The sequence below is a fragment of the Neofelis nebulosa genome, chromosome 7 (genome assembly GCF_028018385.1).
Source record: "Neofelis nebulosa isolate mNeoNeb1 chromosome 7, mNeoNeb1.pri, whole genome shotgun sequence".
Classification (NCBI taxonomy): domain Eukaryota; kingdom Metazoa; phylum Chordata; class Mammalia; order Carnivora; family Felidae; genus Neofelis; species Neofelis nebulosa.
In genome coordinates this window covers 5,359,233-5,379,127 of record NC_080788.1, presented here as the reverse complement: position 1 = coordinate 5,379,127, position 19,895 = coordinate 5,359,233, and the positions used below count along the sequence as shown (strand labels likewise).

Below are 19,895 nucleotides of genomic sequence, written 5' to 3'. Positions count from 1 at the left end.
ATGAAGCCTCTGAACCCCTTGGAATTTCCTAAATGGCAGGATTATCTGTGTTATTCTTGCCGGGCTTCTAGGACCACACCTGAGTCTATCTATGCGAACCAGGCGGGCCCCTGGATGGTCTCAGGACGGGGGCTGGTCATGCCAGCAAGACCAAGCACGCGATCAAAATACTGGGGCTTTGAGCTGTGTGATATCGTGGTATCAGCCCAGCCTGCCTATCTCCAGGGAGGGGAGGCAGACTAGAAACCGAGTTCAGTTACATGGCCAACAACCAATCCTCCACAGGTAACGAAGCCCCTTAAAAACTCTGGACACCCCACACTCAGGTGAGCCTCCCTGGTTGTGACACACATCCTAAGGACACATAAGCTTCACATTTGGGACCCTACCAGACATCCCCCTACAGGTCTCCTTTTCTGACCACTTCTGATTTGTATACTCTATAATAAAACTATCATCATAAACGTAGGCTTTTCCCTGAGTTCTGCAAGGCACTCTAGCAAATTATTGAACCTGCGGGGGGAGATTGAGGGAACCTCTGAATTTATAGCCAGTCGTTCAGAAGCGTGGTGACCTGGGAACTCCTTAGAGTTTGTGACTGGTGTCTGAAATGAGAGGAGTCTTAAGGAGGACTGTGCCCTGCACCCGTGCAAGATGACCTAACTCCAGGTAGTTAGTTAGCATCACAACTACTTGTTACAAAACGTTTGAAAATAAAAGATCATGTTCAAGGGACGTCCTGAATATTTTAGTTTTTATTACACACACACCAAACTGTAGCAGTTGCCTGAGGTTTTGAAAACAACATCTAACCTTAGCTTTTTGAGATACACACACGCACGCACACGCACACACACACACACACCCAATTTCCAAAAATCTTTCTAGGACTAGTGTTCAGAATCAGGTCATGGAATCACACCATCTTTAATTGTGTCATTATTTGAGGGGATAATTAAATAGATTACTCACTCTCATGTTCCTCCTGCACCACCAGATTCACATGGTCCACACAAGCCTGAATGTCATTCCATGTAATAAACCCATTATTTTCTGCATGTGCCTGAGTTTTCAGTTTCATCAGCTCATCGAGATACCTGCCCCATTCCCCCAACAAAAAAGACAATGAAGGACAACATAAGAAAAGGGACCTTCAGGGGTGGCTCAGTCAGTTAAGTGTCCAACACTTAGTTTCAATTCAGGTCGTAATCTCATGGTTTATGGGATCGAGCCCCACATTGGGCTCTGTGCTGTCAGCATGGGAACCTGTTTGGGATTCTCTCTCTCTCTGCCCTTCCCTTGTGTGTATGTACACTTTCTTGCTCTCTCTCTCTCTCTCTTTCAAAATAAATAACATTAAAAAAAAAAAAAAGAAAAGAAAGAAAAGGAAAGTAAAAGGAATCTTCAGGATTGTCACAGATGACAGGAATGAGAAGACTGGGAACAAATTATCCAAGGAACAAAGACAGCTAAGGTATCCCAACAGTTTGACATACTCTGGAGGAAAACTTTGGGACTGAGGAGTTACCTTCAACAAAATGTGAAAATGTAAAGGCATCACTACTTCTTCCCTTATCTTTTTTTTTAAGTTTATTTTTTTCTTTTTGTAATCTCTACACCCAATGTGGTGCTTGAATTCATAACCCCAAGACTGAGCGCACGCTCTGGCAAACGAGCCATCAAGGCGCCCCAGGATATCATTCATTCTTAACAGCCTGTTACATGTTCTAAATTCCAGGTATCACCAACTAATAACCAGAGGCAGTGTCTCAACCAATTCCTAAAGACAAAAAAACAAGGCCATACACCAGCTAACAAAATATCATTAAGGGTCTCTGGCTGGCTCAGTCAGTATGGTGTGTGTCTCTTGATCTTGGGGTCGTGAGTTCAAGCCCTGCGTTGGGTGTAGAGCTTACTTTAAAAAAAAAAAAAAAAAAAAAAAAAAGGATATCATCATTAAGCAACTCTTACTGAATATTAAGTACTGATTTAAACAAGAATTATCAACCAGAGTTAAAAACACTAGGCGATGGTTAAAGGGGAACTGGATATTTTGATGGTACAAAGGTACAAAAAGAGATTATGCTAAGGGAAAAACATAAATATACATTAGAGGGATAAGCTGTCTCCCCGGTTCAAAGATCAATCTTAGTGTCTCTAACGGTGACACAAGTAGATTTTATATGCCTTTAGTTAAGAGATATGAAACACACATCACCAAAAATGTTGACTTGAATCTTGACAACCCTTTGGATGGAATTTCCAATCTACAGGAATAAGCCACGTATCAGGAAGCAACCAGAACCAGAAGACGGAACATTTTATACAAATTGGTCCCAGCTCTGTAACCAGCGTCATGAAGAAAGGAACCACGCTAGATTAGAAGATGCCTAAGGGAGACGACAGTCAGATGTAGCACATGGCCCTGCACTCGACCCTGGTTTGAAGAGACCAGGTGAAAAGGACAGTTTTGGAACAAGTGAAGAAGCATGAAAACGGACTAGGCTCAGAAGATGTTCAAGATGAAGTACTGCTTTTGTCAGGGTAGAAGACAGCACTATTGTGTCTACAAAATAAGTACCTTCATTGTTCCACATAAGCATATCTATACATTTAGGAGTCGAATGTCATGATAATAGCTAATTTACAGTAAGTCGTCCAGCATAACAATTAATAAAGTGAATCAAAATAGGAAAAAAAAAGAAAAGATCACACTAAGGTCACAATGCCTGAAGACGGGAGTGTTGCTGACCAGCAACAGACAGAGTAAGAGCCGTCTGATGGACTCAAGCTGCCGCCACTCTGGGCACCCACCTCTGACAGTTTTCTTCTTCAATATTGGTAAGGCCTGTCACGGAACTGCTCAACTGTTTCCACACGGTGTTCATGTCCCCCGACTCCAGCGCCCTGTTGATTAGGGCCACTGATGACAACATCTCCACTGCGACAGAGAGCTCAGGATGGGTGAGGTTATGCTGTACAGAGAGGGGGAGGGGGAGAAGGGGAGGACAGACATTCTTGGACACCAAGCAAGGTTACAAGTGTAATAAAGGCATAAGAAGTCTAAGCTTCTGGTTTATTTAATTAAAAAAAAAAAAAAAAGGCTCTGCCAACGACTCCAAGGGGCAGGTATCAAGTTCATGGCCACTCCATTTTGCTCACAAGCAGGACAGGTTCAGCTGACTTACCTCAGGACTCTGTTGCTGCAGGGTAGCCAGCTCTTTCTGATAAAGACCAGCAGCAAATGGAAACACCTGGGGCAGCTGGGCCTCGGGATTCATGAGCTCCAGAACCGTCTTCTCAGCATCACCCTTCTGGATGGCGGCGTTGATCGCTGCCACGGCTGTCAATCCTGGTAGAAAACAGGTGAGAAATGCAGCTGGCGTGGGAAGCCCCGAGGGGAAGGAGAGTCGTCTTCACAGAAGAAAGTTACGTTCTGTGGATAAACTATCAGCCCTAATGTTTGAAGTGGAAATTTCATCTTTACGGGACAGGCTCCCCCTTTGTATGAAGGTGAACCGGAGGCCAGGCCGACTGTATCTCCACGAAGCTGTTTGAAAGGGTGGCCTCCCTTCTCCCTCACCCATATCTTCCCTCCACTCCAATTTATAAAACATCTTTCTAAAACGTCTCTTCCATCCCCTGCAGCCTGGCAAGTAAAGGACCAGCTCCTTAAGCTGCCACGCAAAGGTTTCCGGTCTTTCCAAGCCTTTATCTTACACAGCTCAGCTCCAAACACGTACAAAAATGTTATTCGAACCACCGTTGTTTCCAGACCTCTTTCACCTTCTATACCTCTACTCACGCGTCCTTCCTTCCTCTCTCCCACGTTAGGAGCGTCCTTCTCCTTCTCCTCCCTCCTCCACCGTCCGGATCTTACCGATCAAGCCCCTAAGTCTCACCTCCCCCAACCGTCAGGTGCCTCCCGGCCCGAGTGAGCCTCCACGGGCTCAGCTCTACTTTGAAAACCAGGGGAGCCGCCGCCGCCGCCGCCGCCGCCGGAGGCACCCGGTGGTGGATGGCGAGCAGGCCTGGGGAGGGGCCGAGGAGTGACGGAATCTGACCTCAGACGCCCCTCGTGACATCAGCCCCACTCGGCCTCTCAGGGGGGGCTCTTACTTCTCTGATACTGTTGGGCAGCGCTGTTGGCAGCATCCACTCCAGACTGCAGTTCCTCCTTCTGCAGGGGATCCGCCTGGCCACCCTAAGAAAAGCAAACAACTTGGTTTTTCTTTTAAGTTTATTTACTTATTTTGAGAGAGAGAGGGAGGGAGAGTGCACAGACATGTGGGGGAGGTGCAAAGAGAGGGATGGAGGGAGAGAGAATCCCAAGCGGGCTCCAAGCCGTCAGGGTAGAGCCTGATATGGCTCGACCTCAATCTCAAAACTGCGAGATCATGACCCGAGCCGAAATCAAGAGTCACCGACTCTCAGCGACTGAGCCACCCAGGCGCCCCAGGTCTTATAGTTGTCGTATCTCAACAGCAGTCACAGGGACAAAGAACCAGAGGCCTAAGTGACAGCTTCAGGCTACGTGCAAAGTAGCAGCCCTGGGTAGAGCCAAAGCCCTTGCCAAATCTGGGGTAGAGTGACTTTCCAGACACCAGTACATGTAAAAAAAAAATAGTTCGTGAGAAGCATCAAAATATTGAGATGAGATGTTTATAGACTCCTTAGCACATTAATGCTATTGACTTTGGCTGATATATGCTGGGAATCTGTATAATGTACACTGTCCTCATTCAGACAAAAAGAAAGCTACTCATATTTGTTCTAAAAACCCACTAAGTACAATTCCACAGTGTACTTTTACTGCACGTTAAGTACTTTCCCAGAGTTGGCCAGAGGAAACTAGTGACGTGTGTTTTCTTTTAAGTAGAAATTCCTGAAGTAAGAATGTAAAAAAGATTCAAGTTTTCCCCAACGGCATTTAGTTGGGGGATTAAGAAGGATGCTTCAGTGAAAGGGTGGTCAGGTTCGGAGGGTGGGTGTGTTTAAGAAGATTTACAACTCTAAAAGCAAAAGACAGCTAAAAACAATGTGTATTTTAACTGAGGACTTTTTTTTTTTTTTTTTTTTTTGAGAGAGAGAGCACAAGTTGGGGAAGGGCAGAGAGAGAGAGGGAGACACAGAATCCGAAGCAGGCTCCAGGCTCTGAGCTGTCAGCCCAGAGTCCGATGCGGGGCTTGAACTCACAAACTGTGAGATCATGACCTGAGTGGAAGTTGGACGCCCAACCGACCTAGCCACCCAGGTGCCCCCGAGGACTTTTTTTTTTTTTTTAAGTAGGCTTTATGCCCACCACGGGGCTTGAACTCAGGACCTTGAGATCAAGAGTCGAGCTGAGATCAAGAGCCGGACTCTCAACCAACTGAACCACCCAGGCACCCCACTTGAGGATATTTTAAAAACCTACATTTTGGGGCACCTGGGTGGCTCAGTTGGTTAAGCATCTAACTTTGGCTCAGGGCATGATCTCCTGGGTCGTGAGTTCGAGCCCCACATCAGGCTCTGTGCTGACAGCTCGGAGCCTGAAGCCTGCTTTAGATTCTCTCTCTCTCTCTCTCTCTCTCTCTCTCTCTCTCTCTCTCTCTCTCTCTCTCTCTCTCGGAGCCTGAAGCCTGCTTTAGATTCTCTCTCTCTCTCTCTCTCTCTCTCTGCCCCTTCCCTGCTCACACACTCTTTCTCTCTCAAAAATAAATACACATTAAAAAAAATTTTTTTTTCAATAAATAAAATCCTGCATTTATATGCGAGAGAAAGTTATACTAAAAACTATGGGTGACACTATAACTATAAGGGAAAAAGCCTCCATAAATATCTTTAAATGATACAGGATTGAATACAGGATTCAAATGGCTACATGTGAAAGCTTGCGGGTTCGACCCAGGACACTTTTACCTGTCTCTTCTGCTGTCTATCACCCAGGAGCTGCTTGAGGTACCAGTCACCGTTCTGCTGCTGCAGCCCTCGAAGGCCCAGCGCAGGGGACTGCAGAGCCTTGAACAAGGCCAGTACAGCGCCCTGCTCCAAGGCCAGATCCACATTTGCTAATGCAGAAGAAGCTGAGGAAGAAAAAAGGCCAAAGCTTAAGAAAACACTTTGTAAACATCGGTCTAGAGTATTTTTCCCTCCCCCAAACCAATCTCAATTTCAGATGAGGGAAATATAGTTCAGATGGCCTTTATTCTGGAATATCACAGAAGCACAAGATCCTGGCATTGGAAGAGAACCTTAAAGGCATCAAGTCCAGGGACCCCAGCGGGCTGTTCATCAGAGTTAACAGATTCTTGGACCACGCCTCAGGCCTACTTAAAAGCTTCCAGATGTAGACACCCTGGCACCACTATGGGAAGCACCAAAAGAGGCATCAGTACAAACCAATCCGTGTCTAAATTCCCTCTAAATGCCAAATTGTTGCCTAAACTACCACACAGGAGAAAGTTTCTCCCATGGCAACCTACTACATCTTTGGGCAATTTTGTTTTAAAAAACAAAACAAAACAAAAACTATTAAAGCTTTCACCCTAGTGTTGACACTTGAATACATCCAGTCCCTCTTTCTCCATGACAGTCTACCCCAGGAGAAACAGCCTTAGTTCCTCTTTATAGCATCAGTCCGAATCCCTTCATTATCCCCCATCTCCTAAACACACTCCACCCAGGAGTCAGAGTCCAGATAGCAAAGGTGGTCTGAGAACCTGAGGTCACATAAGGTCTTTTACATCCGGCAGTGAAAACCTAGATGTTCCTTTACCTGAAAATAATAAAGACACCTTCCCCATAGTGTTATTGTTCAGATTAAATACATTTATCAATGTACACGAAAGCACTCTGCATATTGTAAAATAGATAAGGTATTAGGTTGGAAGTCAGAATACAGTACTTTCTGATTTCAGAAATAATAACCACTGGAAAATGATAATTACTGTATGATTTTCAGTTTCCTTATTTTTAAAAGAGAAAAGAATTCTCCCTCCATGCAGTTGAACTGATTTTATCACCGAAGTAGAAAAACAAATCAATAATAACATACTAAAAATCAAAATATTTGGGACATAGCAGCACTTATAAATTTTTAATGTTTTCATTATAAAAAAATAATATAAGGTGTCAAAAAGAAAAAGATTTTAAATTTCAATGGATTTGTGGTCTCACTGTAGACTCCTAAGACTTCTTCCCAAAGAATACACCTGCAATTCAGTAATTCATTACCACACCAAGGTGATGGCTCTTTCAGTCATGGCTACAGGTCTATGTGACCATTAGCCAATTAACCATCCATTCCTTCAACCCTTCCTGAGCACCTGCTCTATGCTGCAAATACAGTTTTGAACAAAACAAGTTATCTCTATCTTTGTGGAACTTTTACAGGAACGGGGACAGAAAATCAACAAAATCAGGTAACTAGCAGGCTTTCTCTAGGTCTGCAAAGTAGAATCTCAGATTACCTATCTACAAACGCATCTAGTCACTTATGCTTTTACTGGAAGCATAAAATTACTACATAAAACATAAATATTTAAATAAACATTTACTAACATTTATACTACAAAGATGATAAAGTTTAGAACATTATTTAAATATTTCCTTCCACTAAGCTTTAATCACTTTTCCTTATTCAAAAACTTTTTCTCATTTTTAAGTATTTGGCCTGCAGCTTTCTCCTGGGGCATTGACTTCACTGCTGGTTCTCACAGCCTTAGGGGAAGAATCTTATCTATAAATTATGTTAAGATAATTCTGGACCTAAAGTTCCTGTATCTTCCTAGCATACAACTTTCTCTTGCTTCAGACTGGTTCTACGATTAGAAAAGATTGTGCCTCTATGAGGAATCCTGCCTTATTTATCCAGAGAAGGTTCCCATACAAACCTCCAACGAGAAGTCATCGTTCCCTTCTTTATTTTATGATGCACCTCATACAAGCTTTGATATTTTGTTCTAAGCAAGTTGCCCTGAAATTACTCATTTGCACATTTATCATCCATACCACGTTGAAAGCTATTTGAAGGAATTTGTATTATTTTGCTCCTCTGACCACATGAGAATATGAATGGAACACTTTAAAAACATATACTATGGCTCTTCTCTCACAGGTTTATAACAGACTCTCATACACTTTGCCAAGTCAAGCTACCACGGTTATAAAATCCTAAACAATATAGAAAAAAAAAAACTTAGCGAAACAAAGACTGTTATATGCACCGTGTGCAGCAGGAAACATGCTGGGCTTTCTTCTCACACAAGTAAGTATAAAAGGACACTCTGGTTTAATTTGCTGGCCTAAATATTCATATAGATACAGGACAACACATCACTCATACGTGCATGGAACTATTACTCTGTTCAGAAAACCATTATCTCAAATGAACTAGAATGCAACAGAATACAAATACTCCTGGTCAGGATTTAAGAGTTTCTGATCATATGGAATTGCTAAAAACTTCTAAAGGCTCTCTAGAAGCGCCTGGGTGGCTCAGTCAGTTAAGCGACCAACTCCTGATTATGGCTCAGGTCACGATCTCACAGTCCGTGAGTTCAAGCCCTGCATAGGGCTCTGCATTGACAGCACGGAGCCTGCTTGGGATTCTCTATCTCTCTCTTTTCCCCTCCCCAGCTCGTGCTCTCTCTCTGTCTCAAATTATTAATAAATAAATAAAGTCTCTCTAGTTATTCAGAGTATTGGTTCAAGAGAGAAATTAGGGCCTCCCAATGAACAAAGAGGACATGAATTACTATTACTATTATTATTATCTTTAGCAAAACAAGGTCAAGTCTGGTTGAAATCAAACGTAACCATTATGCTAGGAATTACAGGGATCTCAAAAGAAGCAGAACTCATAAGTAATCTGTACTTTAAGGAATTTACAGAGATGTCAGAAACAAAGGCAAGCAATATAAGACAATATGTAATTGAATATAAAATCGTGTGGCCTATAAATGCTGTGGGAGAGATGGAATGGGTGCAGGTGAGAATCGAGCTGGACCCTGAATGATGGGTATAATTTGAATCAGATTAAGAGATAAGGTATGAGGCCATTATAGTGAGGAGACTACCCCATTAGCAAAAGCTGTAATAATGTTAATGTTTACTGAGGACTTACTAAATGCCATGTAATTTACACGCATTATCTCATCATCTGCATAACGACTTATACCACAGGTGCTATTAATGAGGCCAGGAGGGGCACCTGGGTGGCTCAGTCGGTTAAGTGTCCAACTTTGATTCAGATCATGATCTCACAGTTTTTGAGTTCGAGCCCCTCATCAGGCTCTGTGCTGACAGCTCAGAGCCTGGAGTCTGCTTCAGATTGTGTGTGTGTGTGTGTGTGTGTGTGTGTGTGTGTGCGCGTGTGTGTGTGTGTCTCTGCCCCTCCCCTGCTCGTGCTCTGTCTCTGGCTCTCAAAAATAAATAAACGTTAAAAAAATTTAAATAAGAGGCCAAGAGACCAAGTCCCAGGTCTGAGCCACTCCAGAACAGGACTCTTTCATGAGTCATGAAATGGACGGAGTGAATATGGGAGACAATTAGGCGGATGAGTTTGTACAGAGTAGTATGCATAAAATACAAAATACAGAACTCCACTAGACTAGGGGGTCTACATTTTGTCCAGCAAATAATCATGCAGGTTCTTTAGCAGAAGAGTGAGAAAGTGAAAGTGACACTTTCAAGAAATTAGTTTCTCAAAAGAACGTAACGCGTATATACAAAAATCATTTTTTTAATCTCATTTTTGTTTAAAAATGTTTTGAAAAGGATATTCATAAAAAATGCCAATAGTGGTTATTTCTAGGGGATGAGGGGTTAATTTTCTGTGTGTTTTTTGTTTACTTCTGGATAGCTTGTATTACTCTCTGAAAAAAAATAAAAATATTATTTTAAAAACAGGAAAAGTCACTACACTTTTTAAAAAGTGTATTAACACAGGGTGAGAGAGTGAAATTAGCCAACAAGGCAAGTCCAGAAGCTACAGCAGACAGATGAGTAAACAGAATAGTGCGGGCCCACCTGAGGACAACAGTAGCTAAAACAGAAGACATACGAACACAAAAAAATAGTAATAAGCAATAGTTCCTAAACAAATCCACTGATACCTAAAATAAACTCAAACCATGTCATCGGTACAAGAACAGATCAACACTCCTATTGTTCTGTAACGTCTCCCCAGGTACCTGAGTCAGGGACATACTTACTATTGACTTTGTTGATATTGCCTTGAATTTCAGCTTGCGTGAGCAGCTCCTCATAAACATCCCTTTCTCTCTCAGAGTTTTCTGTCTGAAGATGAGTAAAAAAGTCACAGATCAGTTCAGGTCTCTAAGAAGACCCACAGCAACATACTTGCACTTCTCCCCCACCAAAAGACAACAAAGAGTAAGGGTGTGGCTTGCAATCCTTAATGAAGCACAACTTCATTAAGTTGTGGGACGCTACACAAATATCAAGTAAAAACGTAAAAAGCAGATCTACTTGTTAATGACAAGCCCGAAGGTTCTCCCAGAGCTGGAGAACACGAGTCTGAGCAGGAAGCACAGGTGAAGCCCGTCCTGCCCACTTGTGAGCCTGCATCCTTGCCTCAGACCCGAGCAGAACGGGCACACCCTAAGACCAGATGTCAGAACTTCTCGTCAGTTTGTACAAAATTCAAGATTAAAAGTCAAATTGGAACCGTATACCAAAAGACTGCATACTGTGTGAATCATCATTTATATGTAATTCTAAAAAAAGCAAATACAGTGATCTGTTCAGATTGGAGGTTGCTTGGGGTCAAGGGCAAGGGGTAAGGAGTAGTGGAGGCAGACTATGAAGAGGGACCTGGGGACTTGGGGGATGATGGTTTTGTAACCATATACATTTGTCAAAACTCGTCAAACCATACACATAAAATGAGCGAATCTTATTGTATGTAAATCATACTTTAAGAAAAGTGATTTTAAAAATGGAGTTATAGCGAACAATGAAAGAATATCGATCAACTAGAAAGAACAGACATTCCATTTTTACCCTGTTTTTAGCATTTGTCATTTTCTCCTGTTTGGCCTGATAAAGCACATCCTGGTAAGTGGAAGCCAAGGGATCTTCAAGATTTACAAGCATGGCGTTGGGGTTTCTCAGAGCTGCAAACGTGTCAGCTGGAATTCTACGGTCAATAGCTTCATTAATAGCAATAACAGCAGCATGCACTAAAAAAAAAAAAAAAAATTCAAAACATAGAACACAGAAGTTATATACAGCAAGGGACGTACACGACGCATACAAAACAACATTACAACCCCCTATTGCAGAGAAAGGCTCATCATGATAGAGAAACAATGACTGGGGCTGAAGGAATGGCGCCCTGAATCCTGTAAGCCTCGTCTCTTCCTTTGGATGCACAAAGTCACAGCTCTGCCTGTGATCCATGTCTGGGAGGCTGAGTTTGGAATCCCACAGGGAAATATTCATAAAAGAGCCTTGCAAGGAGTGTACGTTATGGAAATGTTCGCCCTTAATCATCATGTAAATACCATTAAAAAAAATAAGACACTCAAAGAGGGGCTGAAATGTAGAACTCAATTTCTAAATGCTTTCATTTTCATCAGAACCAAGCACTTACTCCCAAATAACAGCACAGAAGATGGCAACAGTGTTAAAACTACATCTACTGGGGTGCCTGAGTGGCCCAGTCGATTAAGCATCCGACATCGGCTCAGGTCATGATCTCATGGTTCATGGGTTTAAGACCCACAGACAGTGGGATTCTCTCTTCCTTTCTGGCTTGCTGCCCCTCCCCCACTCGTGCGCGTGCACTCGCTCTCTCTCTCTCTCTCTCTCTCTCTCTCTCTCAAACTCAAACTCAAAAAAAAAAGCTACATCTACTGACTTGCTAGCAAAATTCCTAATTCCAAGACCATCACTATAGTATTCATTACTGAAAGTGGTAGCAACAATCCCATTTGAACCCACAAAATTTCTCTCTTCTTACATGCAGCTTCGTCCACTGAGAGTTCGTTAGCCAGGATGCCCCCGATCTTGCTGAAGGCGGGCATCTGGATCCCGTACTTCTCCAGTTCAATCTTCATGTTGTTGATTTCCTCTTCTGCAGGAAGGGATAAAGACCCAGGTGAGCAAGTTAAGCACCTTCCCATAACTCAGAGAAGGAAACCGCATCCCCAACTACAAAATGGGATAAAGTGGTAGTTACCTCGTAGGGTTGATACGATGACTTAATGAGATAATTATGGAAAGCACTTAACAGAGTATCCGGCACATAACGTACATTGAGTAGATACTAACTGTTATTACTATTATCAAGAACATCAAAAATAACTAGAACGTGAGAACAGCCCTACAGAAGATAGTTTTTCAAAACTGCTACTTGTGGCATTTCTACAATGAACTTATGAATGGAGCAGCTTTAAAAGGAGCTCAACAACAAGTGACCCACAGGCCAGCCAGCCTTCTCGGTCTTCACACACCAAGTCACTACTGCTATTAAACAATTTTCCTTCCAAGGCAGGAAGCCAAATGATAAAGGAAACAACATGTGAGGTTTGGCCCTTTGCCCTAGGTCTGGTGAACAACTTCCCTAGAAGGAAAAATATCATAGATAAAAGTTTTATTCAATTTAAAATTCCCAAGCCTACAAAATAATGACCAGTTCAAAAGATTTGAATCTATATTGCCCCTAACCAATATTATCAATGTTCTTTTTCTTCCCAGGCCCCCATCTCTTCAAGCAAGCATCTACTAGAGCAAATACACATAGAATAAGGTAAATAAGGTAATCTTTTTAATTACTTAATTGTCACCTCTGCATTATCTCCGTCCCCATAGCATACCCCTTGCTTTGCCCACAGTAGGGACTTGCGAGAAGCAAAGGAAAAGACTAAGTGTTTTCACCATGCATGGATATTTCATGTTAGATGCTAATACGGTATTATATATTTTCTGTGTTATATATTAATACTATTCCCACTTTACATATAGGAAAATGGACACTCACTAACCATACTCACGTCAGAAACGAGAGAACAGAGTTTAAAATTCCAACGTTAGCATTCTTCTCAGCAAACCAGGAGAAATAAGTTACTTATCCTTCTTTGATCTCTGTTGCCAGAGTGTTTTTAAAGCCCTATGTCTTTAAGATTGGTACTGTTGACTCTCCAGGCTATTTCTACATAAATCAAGCATTTCCTGCCAAGTTTGCAACTCCTTACCTGTGAAGTCAACTTTTCCATATAGGTCTTGAATCTGAGGAGCCAGGCCTAGTTTGAACAGGTACAAACTAGAAGACACGATATGCAGAAAAGAGTTAGGCCTCCCACTGCATCTAGCTGCTGCTCTTAGACTGAAGGGGAAAGGTAGCAAACATAAAGAACAGAAACATTCTGAACACAGACTCCTTGCATGCTGCCATATTCCCCTTTGCAGTTACCGTGCTTTACCTCAGAACCTTTTTTCAGTTTTACATAACATTATCCTAGAAAGTTCCATAATGCAATGCAAAAAGCACCAGACTGGGAGTCAGAAGACACAGGTTCAAGTCCCAGTCCTGGTACAAATCTAGTGTATAATTAGATGTTGACATACATGTGGATGTAATTAATCTAAGTGGAGAATCTTCACTTTTACCTTCCTGTGATCAATAAGCTTTAAGTAAAATAAGATATTTGAGAAAAGTCCCATGAAAATGATTCAAATAGAAAGTCTTAGTTAAACTGAATTCAGGGGCACCTGGGTGGCTCGGTCGGTTAACCGTCTGACTTCAGCTCAGGTCATGATCTCACGGTTCATGGGTTCGAGCCCCGCATCGGGCTCTGTGCTGACAGTTCAGAGCTTGCAGCCTGCTTCAGATTCTGTGTCTCCCTCTCTCTCTACCCCTCTCCTGCTCACACTGTCTCTCTCTCTCTCTCTCTCTCTCAAAAACAAACATCAAAAAAAATTTTTTTAATAAATTAAATTAACTGAATTTATATCGCTGATGGAAAAGTTTCATTCAGGTAATTTATGAGTTTTACAGTAAATATTATATATATTTACTGTTTAAAAAAAATCTAGTAGACTTCAAATTTCATGAAGGCAGGAACAGTAAGTTGTTCACCAATGTCTACCCAGAACCTCTTAATAAATATTTATATTTCATAGATGGATAGCTGGATAAGTAAATGTCTATAAGCCTGAGTTAGCCTAAGTGGATTCTAAGGATCCAGCAGATCAGTATCAGTAAATCAGAAGGGTGCTTGACAGGGATGGACATGGGCAAGACACTGACAGCCTAGCAATAAGGGAATAAATATAACACCCTGAGAAACAAATCATAAACACAATAGAACAATCTCCAGTTTTTGCAAAAAATCTGTAAAGCTCAGTATTATCTGAACACAAATATGGATCATACACATTGCATTCACAGAACTGACCAGAATTTAAATTATATATAATAAACTCACATGTATAATCTAAAAAAAAAAAAAAAAAAAGTCAAGCATTCTGAAAACACATTCAAATTTATGCATTCAGAGTACCTAATTATTTTCTAAGATAAATACAAGTATGAACCATACGTATATGATTAAGTCCTTTTTTTAGAGTAAAATGCTCAAAATAGAACTATACAAAGTTCCTCTCTCAGAAGATTTTAACTCTATTTAACAAATTTTCCAAAGCAAATTAGCCAGTAACATTCTACACCTGTAATGTCCCCATTATATGTATTGTTTCTCCCACATACGTCCCACCTGCATTCCAAATTAGTAAGAATACGTTTCTTGAGGAATTTCTTCCTCTTTTATTTCTACTTTGAAAGAGGAAAGAGGCTGCCATACTTTAAGAAATTGCAAACGTCTGGGGCGCCTGGGTGGCTCAGTCGGTTAAGCATCCGACCTCGGCTCAGGTCACTGTCTCGTAGTTCGTGAGTTTGAGCCCCACATCGGGCCCTGTGCTGACAGCTCAGAGCCTAGAGCCTGGAGCCTGCTTCGGATTCTGTCTCCCTCTCTTTGCCCCTCCCCTGCTCACTCACGCGTGTGCTCTCTCTCTCTCAAAAATAAATACAATTTTAAAAAAAGAAATTGCGAGAGTGTCATTTTATACTTTTTTTTTTTTCAATGTTTTTTATTTATTTTTGGGACAGAGAGAGACAGAGCATGAACGGGGGAGGGGCAGAGAGAGAGGGAGACACAGAATCGGAAACAGGCTCCAGGCTCCGAGCCATCAGCCCAGAGCCTGACGCGGGGCTCGAACTCACGGACCGCGAGATCGTGACCTGGCTGAAGTCGGACGCTTAACCGACTGCGCCACCCAGGCGCCCCGCCAGAGTGTCATTTCAACAGCCTCAAGGAGCGAATTCGTTTTTAAGGTCTTCCAACAGTAAATTAAAGTTACGATGTCGCTAGCTGCTATAAATAAAGTAGAGGAGAAGCTAAGACATAGGCATCATCTTTCTTTTATCTCATTTCAATGATTAGGAATATTTTAAGGAGATGGTGAAGCTATGAATATAATCACAAGGACCACTCAGATCCTCTTGCACAGAACAGAGAATATTCAACCTAAAAGCTGAACCTTTAAAGTCCTACCAGTAAACACCCCTTTTCCAATCTTTGCTCCTATTCTCCCATGCCTACTTTTACAAATAACTGTTAGGCACCTACAATGTTTAGTTTGTACTGAGCTCAGGTTTATTTTTCTTTTCTTTTTTCCTATTTAAGCTCTACTTTACAGCAATAGGGGGAAGGAGGTTATGTTAGCCTACTGGGATTCCTATTATCTTTGCTGACTACAGAGTAACCTGGAGGAAGTCACTAGGCTGATCGCAGAGATCTTAAATACAAACACAGCAGTTGACAGGAAACAGAATCTAGTGCAGCACGATCCCTGATCTCTGATTAGAATTTCTCTGATACTAGAAACGTTTTATAGTATATATAGTATCATGTAATGTTTGCTTATGTAAGTATATACAGTATTAGAAGACATCCCCAGCAAGCCTTGAGGCAGCACCCCTAAACAAAAACACTACTATTCTGAAGAGAAACATACACATAATCACAGTAAGTAGATACATATTCTAAATAACCTCAATTAATTCTGTTCAGATTTCACCAACAAATCTGTTTGAACCAAACGTAAATGTAACTTTCAGCTTTTATATCTCTTTTGAATTTAGGATATATGACTATGGGCCCATTTAACCTCCAAATCAGTTCTTAGAAAGATAAAACACCAGAGGAAATGGAAATGAAGTATACAAACCTATGCAAAATAATAATGAATTAGGGTCTTATCTGAGGGTGGAATGTAATCCAGAAAAGTAATTTAGCAGGACTAAATACAGGGACTATCTCTGGAATAACGCTAGTCAAGAAACAAGGAGATAATGCTTCTTTGTTGCTACTGATCCAAAAGGAGATGGTGCCTCACCCCTCACAGTGAGGCAAGGAATCTGCCTCCATACTGTTGTCCTATATGGTAAAGAAGAGGCTCCCGGCAGGTGTTAAGTGCCTATATAGCAAGGGCTGACGGCACTTCAGGAAAAACACTCTAGGGAGGAAAGAAATCGTAAATCACCAACCAGAACACATTGCTCTGTGTATACTTCCCAAGCATGGGCTGCAAACTGAAGAGAAATGAAAAACAAGAGCAGACTTCCTTCCTTCCCGATTCTGACTCCATCATGAGAAAGGCAGAGTTACTTCTTCATCTCTAGTTCGGAGAATTTGAAGGCTGAGGACCCAGGTTATGCTGCAGAAGGCCATGGCTGCAGAACTCGTAGAGAGTTCCGCCAGCTCGGCCTCTTGCCTGCCAAGTTCAGATACCCATTGTAGGTACAACCTTCACAAGGTTATCAACACAGACCTCACGTAACTCACAGCCAGTCACAATACTCAGAGTTAATCTGATTTTGGCTCAGACCCGTACATTTGAAATCACTGCAATCTGAACATTCCCCTAGATCCCACCTATTCCTAAACATTTTTAAAAAATTCTCATGTTGTTCTTGTTTGTCCAATATTATGCTATGAACCTTGGGGGGGTGGGGGTGGGGAAGAAACGTAAAGCATGACCTCTGTCTCTAAGATGCTAATACCTAAGAGAGAGAAAGACAGTAAACACATGAAAGAAACAATATATAACTTAGAAACCAAGAAACACAGGAGTTTAAACAAAGGACTGAGCTGGAGTCACTGGAAATCCAAAACATCACCAAGAAGGTGGGAATTCAATTAAAATGTGACTGGATACACTGAGATAAACATGAAGAGGCATCTGATAAAAAGAAAGAACCATTTCCTTTTTTCATTTATGGGTATAAAATATCCCCTTGAGCCAGAACAGGGGAAAGGAAGATTTTTTATAATGTAGGATTGTGACCACAAGCATTTATTGGCTACCTACTATATGCTAGGCATCTAAGTACTAGAGACACAAAGATAAAGAATAACAGAAATAGTCCTTGTCCCCAAGGAGACCACTGAAAGTCAGCTACAAGAACAAATAAGCAGAGTACAGTGTAAAAGCCCTAGACTTGAAGGAGGAGGTATGTGCAGATGCTAGAAGAGCACAAAGATGGGAAGGAGCTGATTCCATCTGAGGGAGAAAAAGGAAAAGAAGGTATCAACGAACAGTGGCAGCTGGAGAGGAGCATGGGTTAAACCAGGGAGTAAAGGGCAGTCAGGCAACGGGCCAGGGAGTAAAGGGCAATCAGGCAACGGAAACAGAATAACCTAAGGCACAAGAGTGTGTGGCACGTCGACCAGTCCTCAGCTCTAGTCTTTCTTTTGTAGTTTTCAGAATATTCCAGAGATACCAAGGGTCTGGCCCATGTTCAATCAAACTGGAGACAACAGGCTTCTCATGCGTCAATATTATACATGTATTTATATACATCATTAGTATTTATTAAGCACACATACAGGATGCTTTATAAAATGGGCAGCCCACTGGAGCGCCTGGGTAGCTCAGTCAGTTAAGCACACGACTCTTGATTTCATCTCAGGTCATGATCTCATGGTACGTGAGTTCAAGCCCCATGTCGGGCTCCGCACTGGCAGTGCAAAGCCTACTTGGGATTCTCTCTCTCTGTTCTCTCTGCCCCTTCCCTGCTCACTTGCTCTCTCTTCTCAAAACACATAAACTTTATTTTAAAAATAATAAAATAAAATAAAATAAAATAAAATAAAATAAAATAAAATAAAATAAAATAAAATAAAATAAAATAAAACAAAACAACAAAACAAAACAAAACAAAATAAAATGGGCAGCCCAAGCAAAGAAACCCCATACCCATGGCCCACTTACTTCTTCCACCTTCTACTTTAGCCCTATAGCCATCACGTAAATTTGTAGCACTCTGACTCACCACACTACTGCCTCCAATTCCCACCCGACCGCACCCCTCTCTCCACGCAAACCACCTCTTCCTTCCAATACAGTACTCTGTTGATTCCAAGAGCCAAGGACCTGAAATTAAATCATCTTCCAAATTTATTATGAAATTATGAAAAAAATATACTTAGTTTCAGTTCCTATTTCTCGTATTTGTTTGACATAAAAATTACTGAACAGATGGCTTGGTGAGGACCTAGAAAACTAAATTAAAAATCAGCCATTTGATATTTGCTGGCATTATTTGAAGATGTTGACAAAATTTAGTTATACTACTAAAGTATTAACACAGGGCATTTTTTAATTCAGCTATTGGCCTGCAACGAAATAGTAAACAATGGAAGTTTTGAAATGTATATACTTTTTGCGATTTTCAAGAAATTTTTTAAAGAAATTTTAATGAGAAGGAAAGGAACTGCATCTCCACTAAAATGCACAGCTCACAGAAACAGTAGATCAATAATGAAACACTATCCTATGTTTTCAGAGCCAAATTATCTGCTATTATGGGAATAAATCCCTTCTCTCTGCTTCCTAGAAAAACACAGCTGTTTCTCACCATTTCATTCAGACAACTGTATCCTATGCTATTTGAAAATTCTGAAGCTGATGCAAAACTTTTTCATCACACCATGGACAAAAAGCTGTATCTTCTATTCAGATGTTGTTCCTAAACTGCTTTCTTTTACTCAGAGAGAACTGACATATAATACTAGTTTCAGGTTATACAACACAATGCTTCAATAGATGCATATACCGTGAAATGTTCACCACAGTAAGTTCCACTAACGGCCACCACCACAGTTACTGACGTTTTTTCCTTGTACTGAGAACTTTTAAGATCTACTCTCTTAGCAACTTTCAGATATACAATACACTATTATTAACTACAATCTCTGTGTGGTACATCACATCCTCGGGACTTACTTATTTTATAACTGGAAGTTTGTAATTTTTGACCCCCTTCGTCCATTTCGCCTACCCCCTAATCCCCACCTCTGGCAATTCGGCAATCCGTTCTCTGTATCTACATACACTGTTCATTTTACCAAGAAAATCCGATTACCTGAGTGCATGAATACAGTAGATACATCTTGGCATATTTTTTCGATCGTAGATATCTGTAGTTTCTGGGTAAAAAATCTAAGGAGAAATAAAAGAAGCAGAGTAAGGTATCCATCTACTGGATCATTCACCAATCATCAACAATACAAATAAAACAGTTAGCAAACATTATTGCCATTCAGCAAGTAATTTCGTTAGGGGGAACAGACAATTAATTCATCACAAGTCATATAAGGAACAAAATCCTATCAAACAGAAAAAGCACTAGTTGGAAAAGCCTCATCTGGTCAACCCACTGAATTTCACCAGGTATGCGAAAGTGATTTGTTTACTGCCGACTCAGCTACAAGCAGATGACACCAAGCTCTCATCCAGTTGAAATCACTGGCAAATGTAGGAAGCTCTGAAGGACTACAATCTTCCCAGTTACTATATACCATGCCTAGACTGAGTAGTAGCTA

General features: G+C 41.3%; 1 protein-coding gene across 1 annotated transcript in view; it reads right to left on the bottom strand.

Moving 5' to 3' along the window:
- IQGAP1 (IQ motif containing GTPase activating protein 1) overlaps positions 1-19,895 on the bottom strand; it is a 103,990-nt gene that overhangs the window by 47,233 nt on the left and 36,862 nt on the right. The window contains exons 5-14 of the mRNA XM_058736496.1: positions 19,436-19,512; positions 13,203-13,270; positions 11,969-12,082; positions 11,008-11,186; positions 10,197-10,281; positions 5,902-6,065; positions 4,120-4,204; positions 3,189-3,352; positions 2,815-2,975; positions 973-1,097 (exon numbers count right to left, since the gene is read on the bottom strand). Of these exons, the coding sequence (XP_058592479.1) occupies positions 973-1,097; positions 2,815-2,975; positions 3,189-3,352; positions 4,120-4,204; positions 5,902-6,065; positions 10,197-10,281; positions 11,008-11,186; positions 11,969-12,082; positions 13,203-13,270; positions 19,436-19,512 (1,222 nt within the window). The remainder of the gene's footprint in view (positions 1-972; positions 1,098-2,814; positions 2,976-3,188; positions 3,353-4,119; positions 4,205-5,901; positions 6,066-10,196; positions 10,282-11,007; positions 11,187-11,968; positions 12,083-13,202; positions 13,271-19,435; positions 19,513-19,895) is intronic.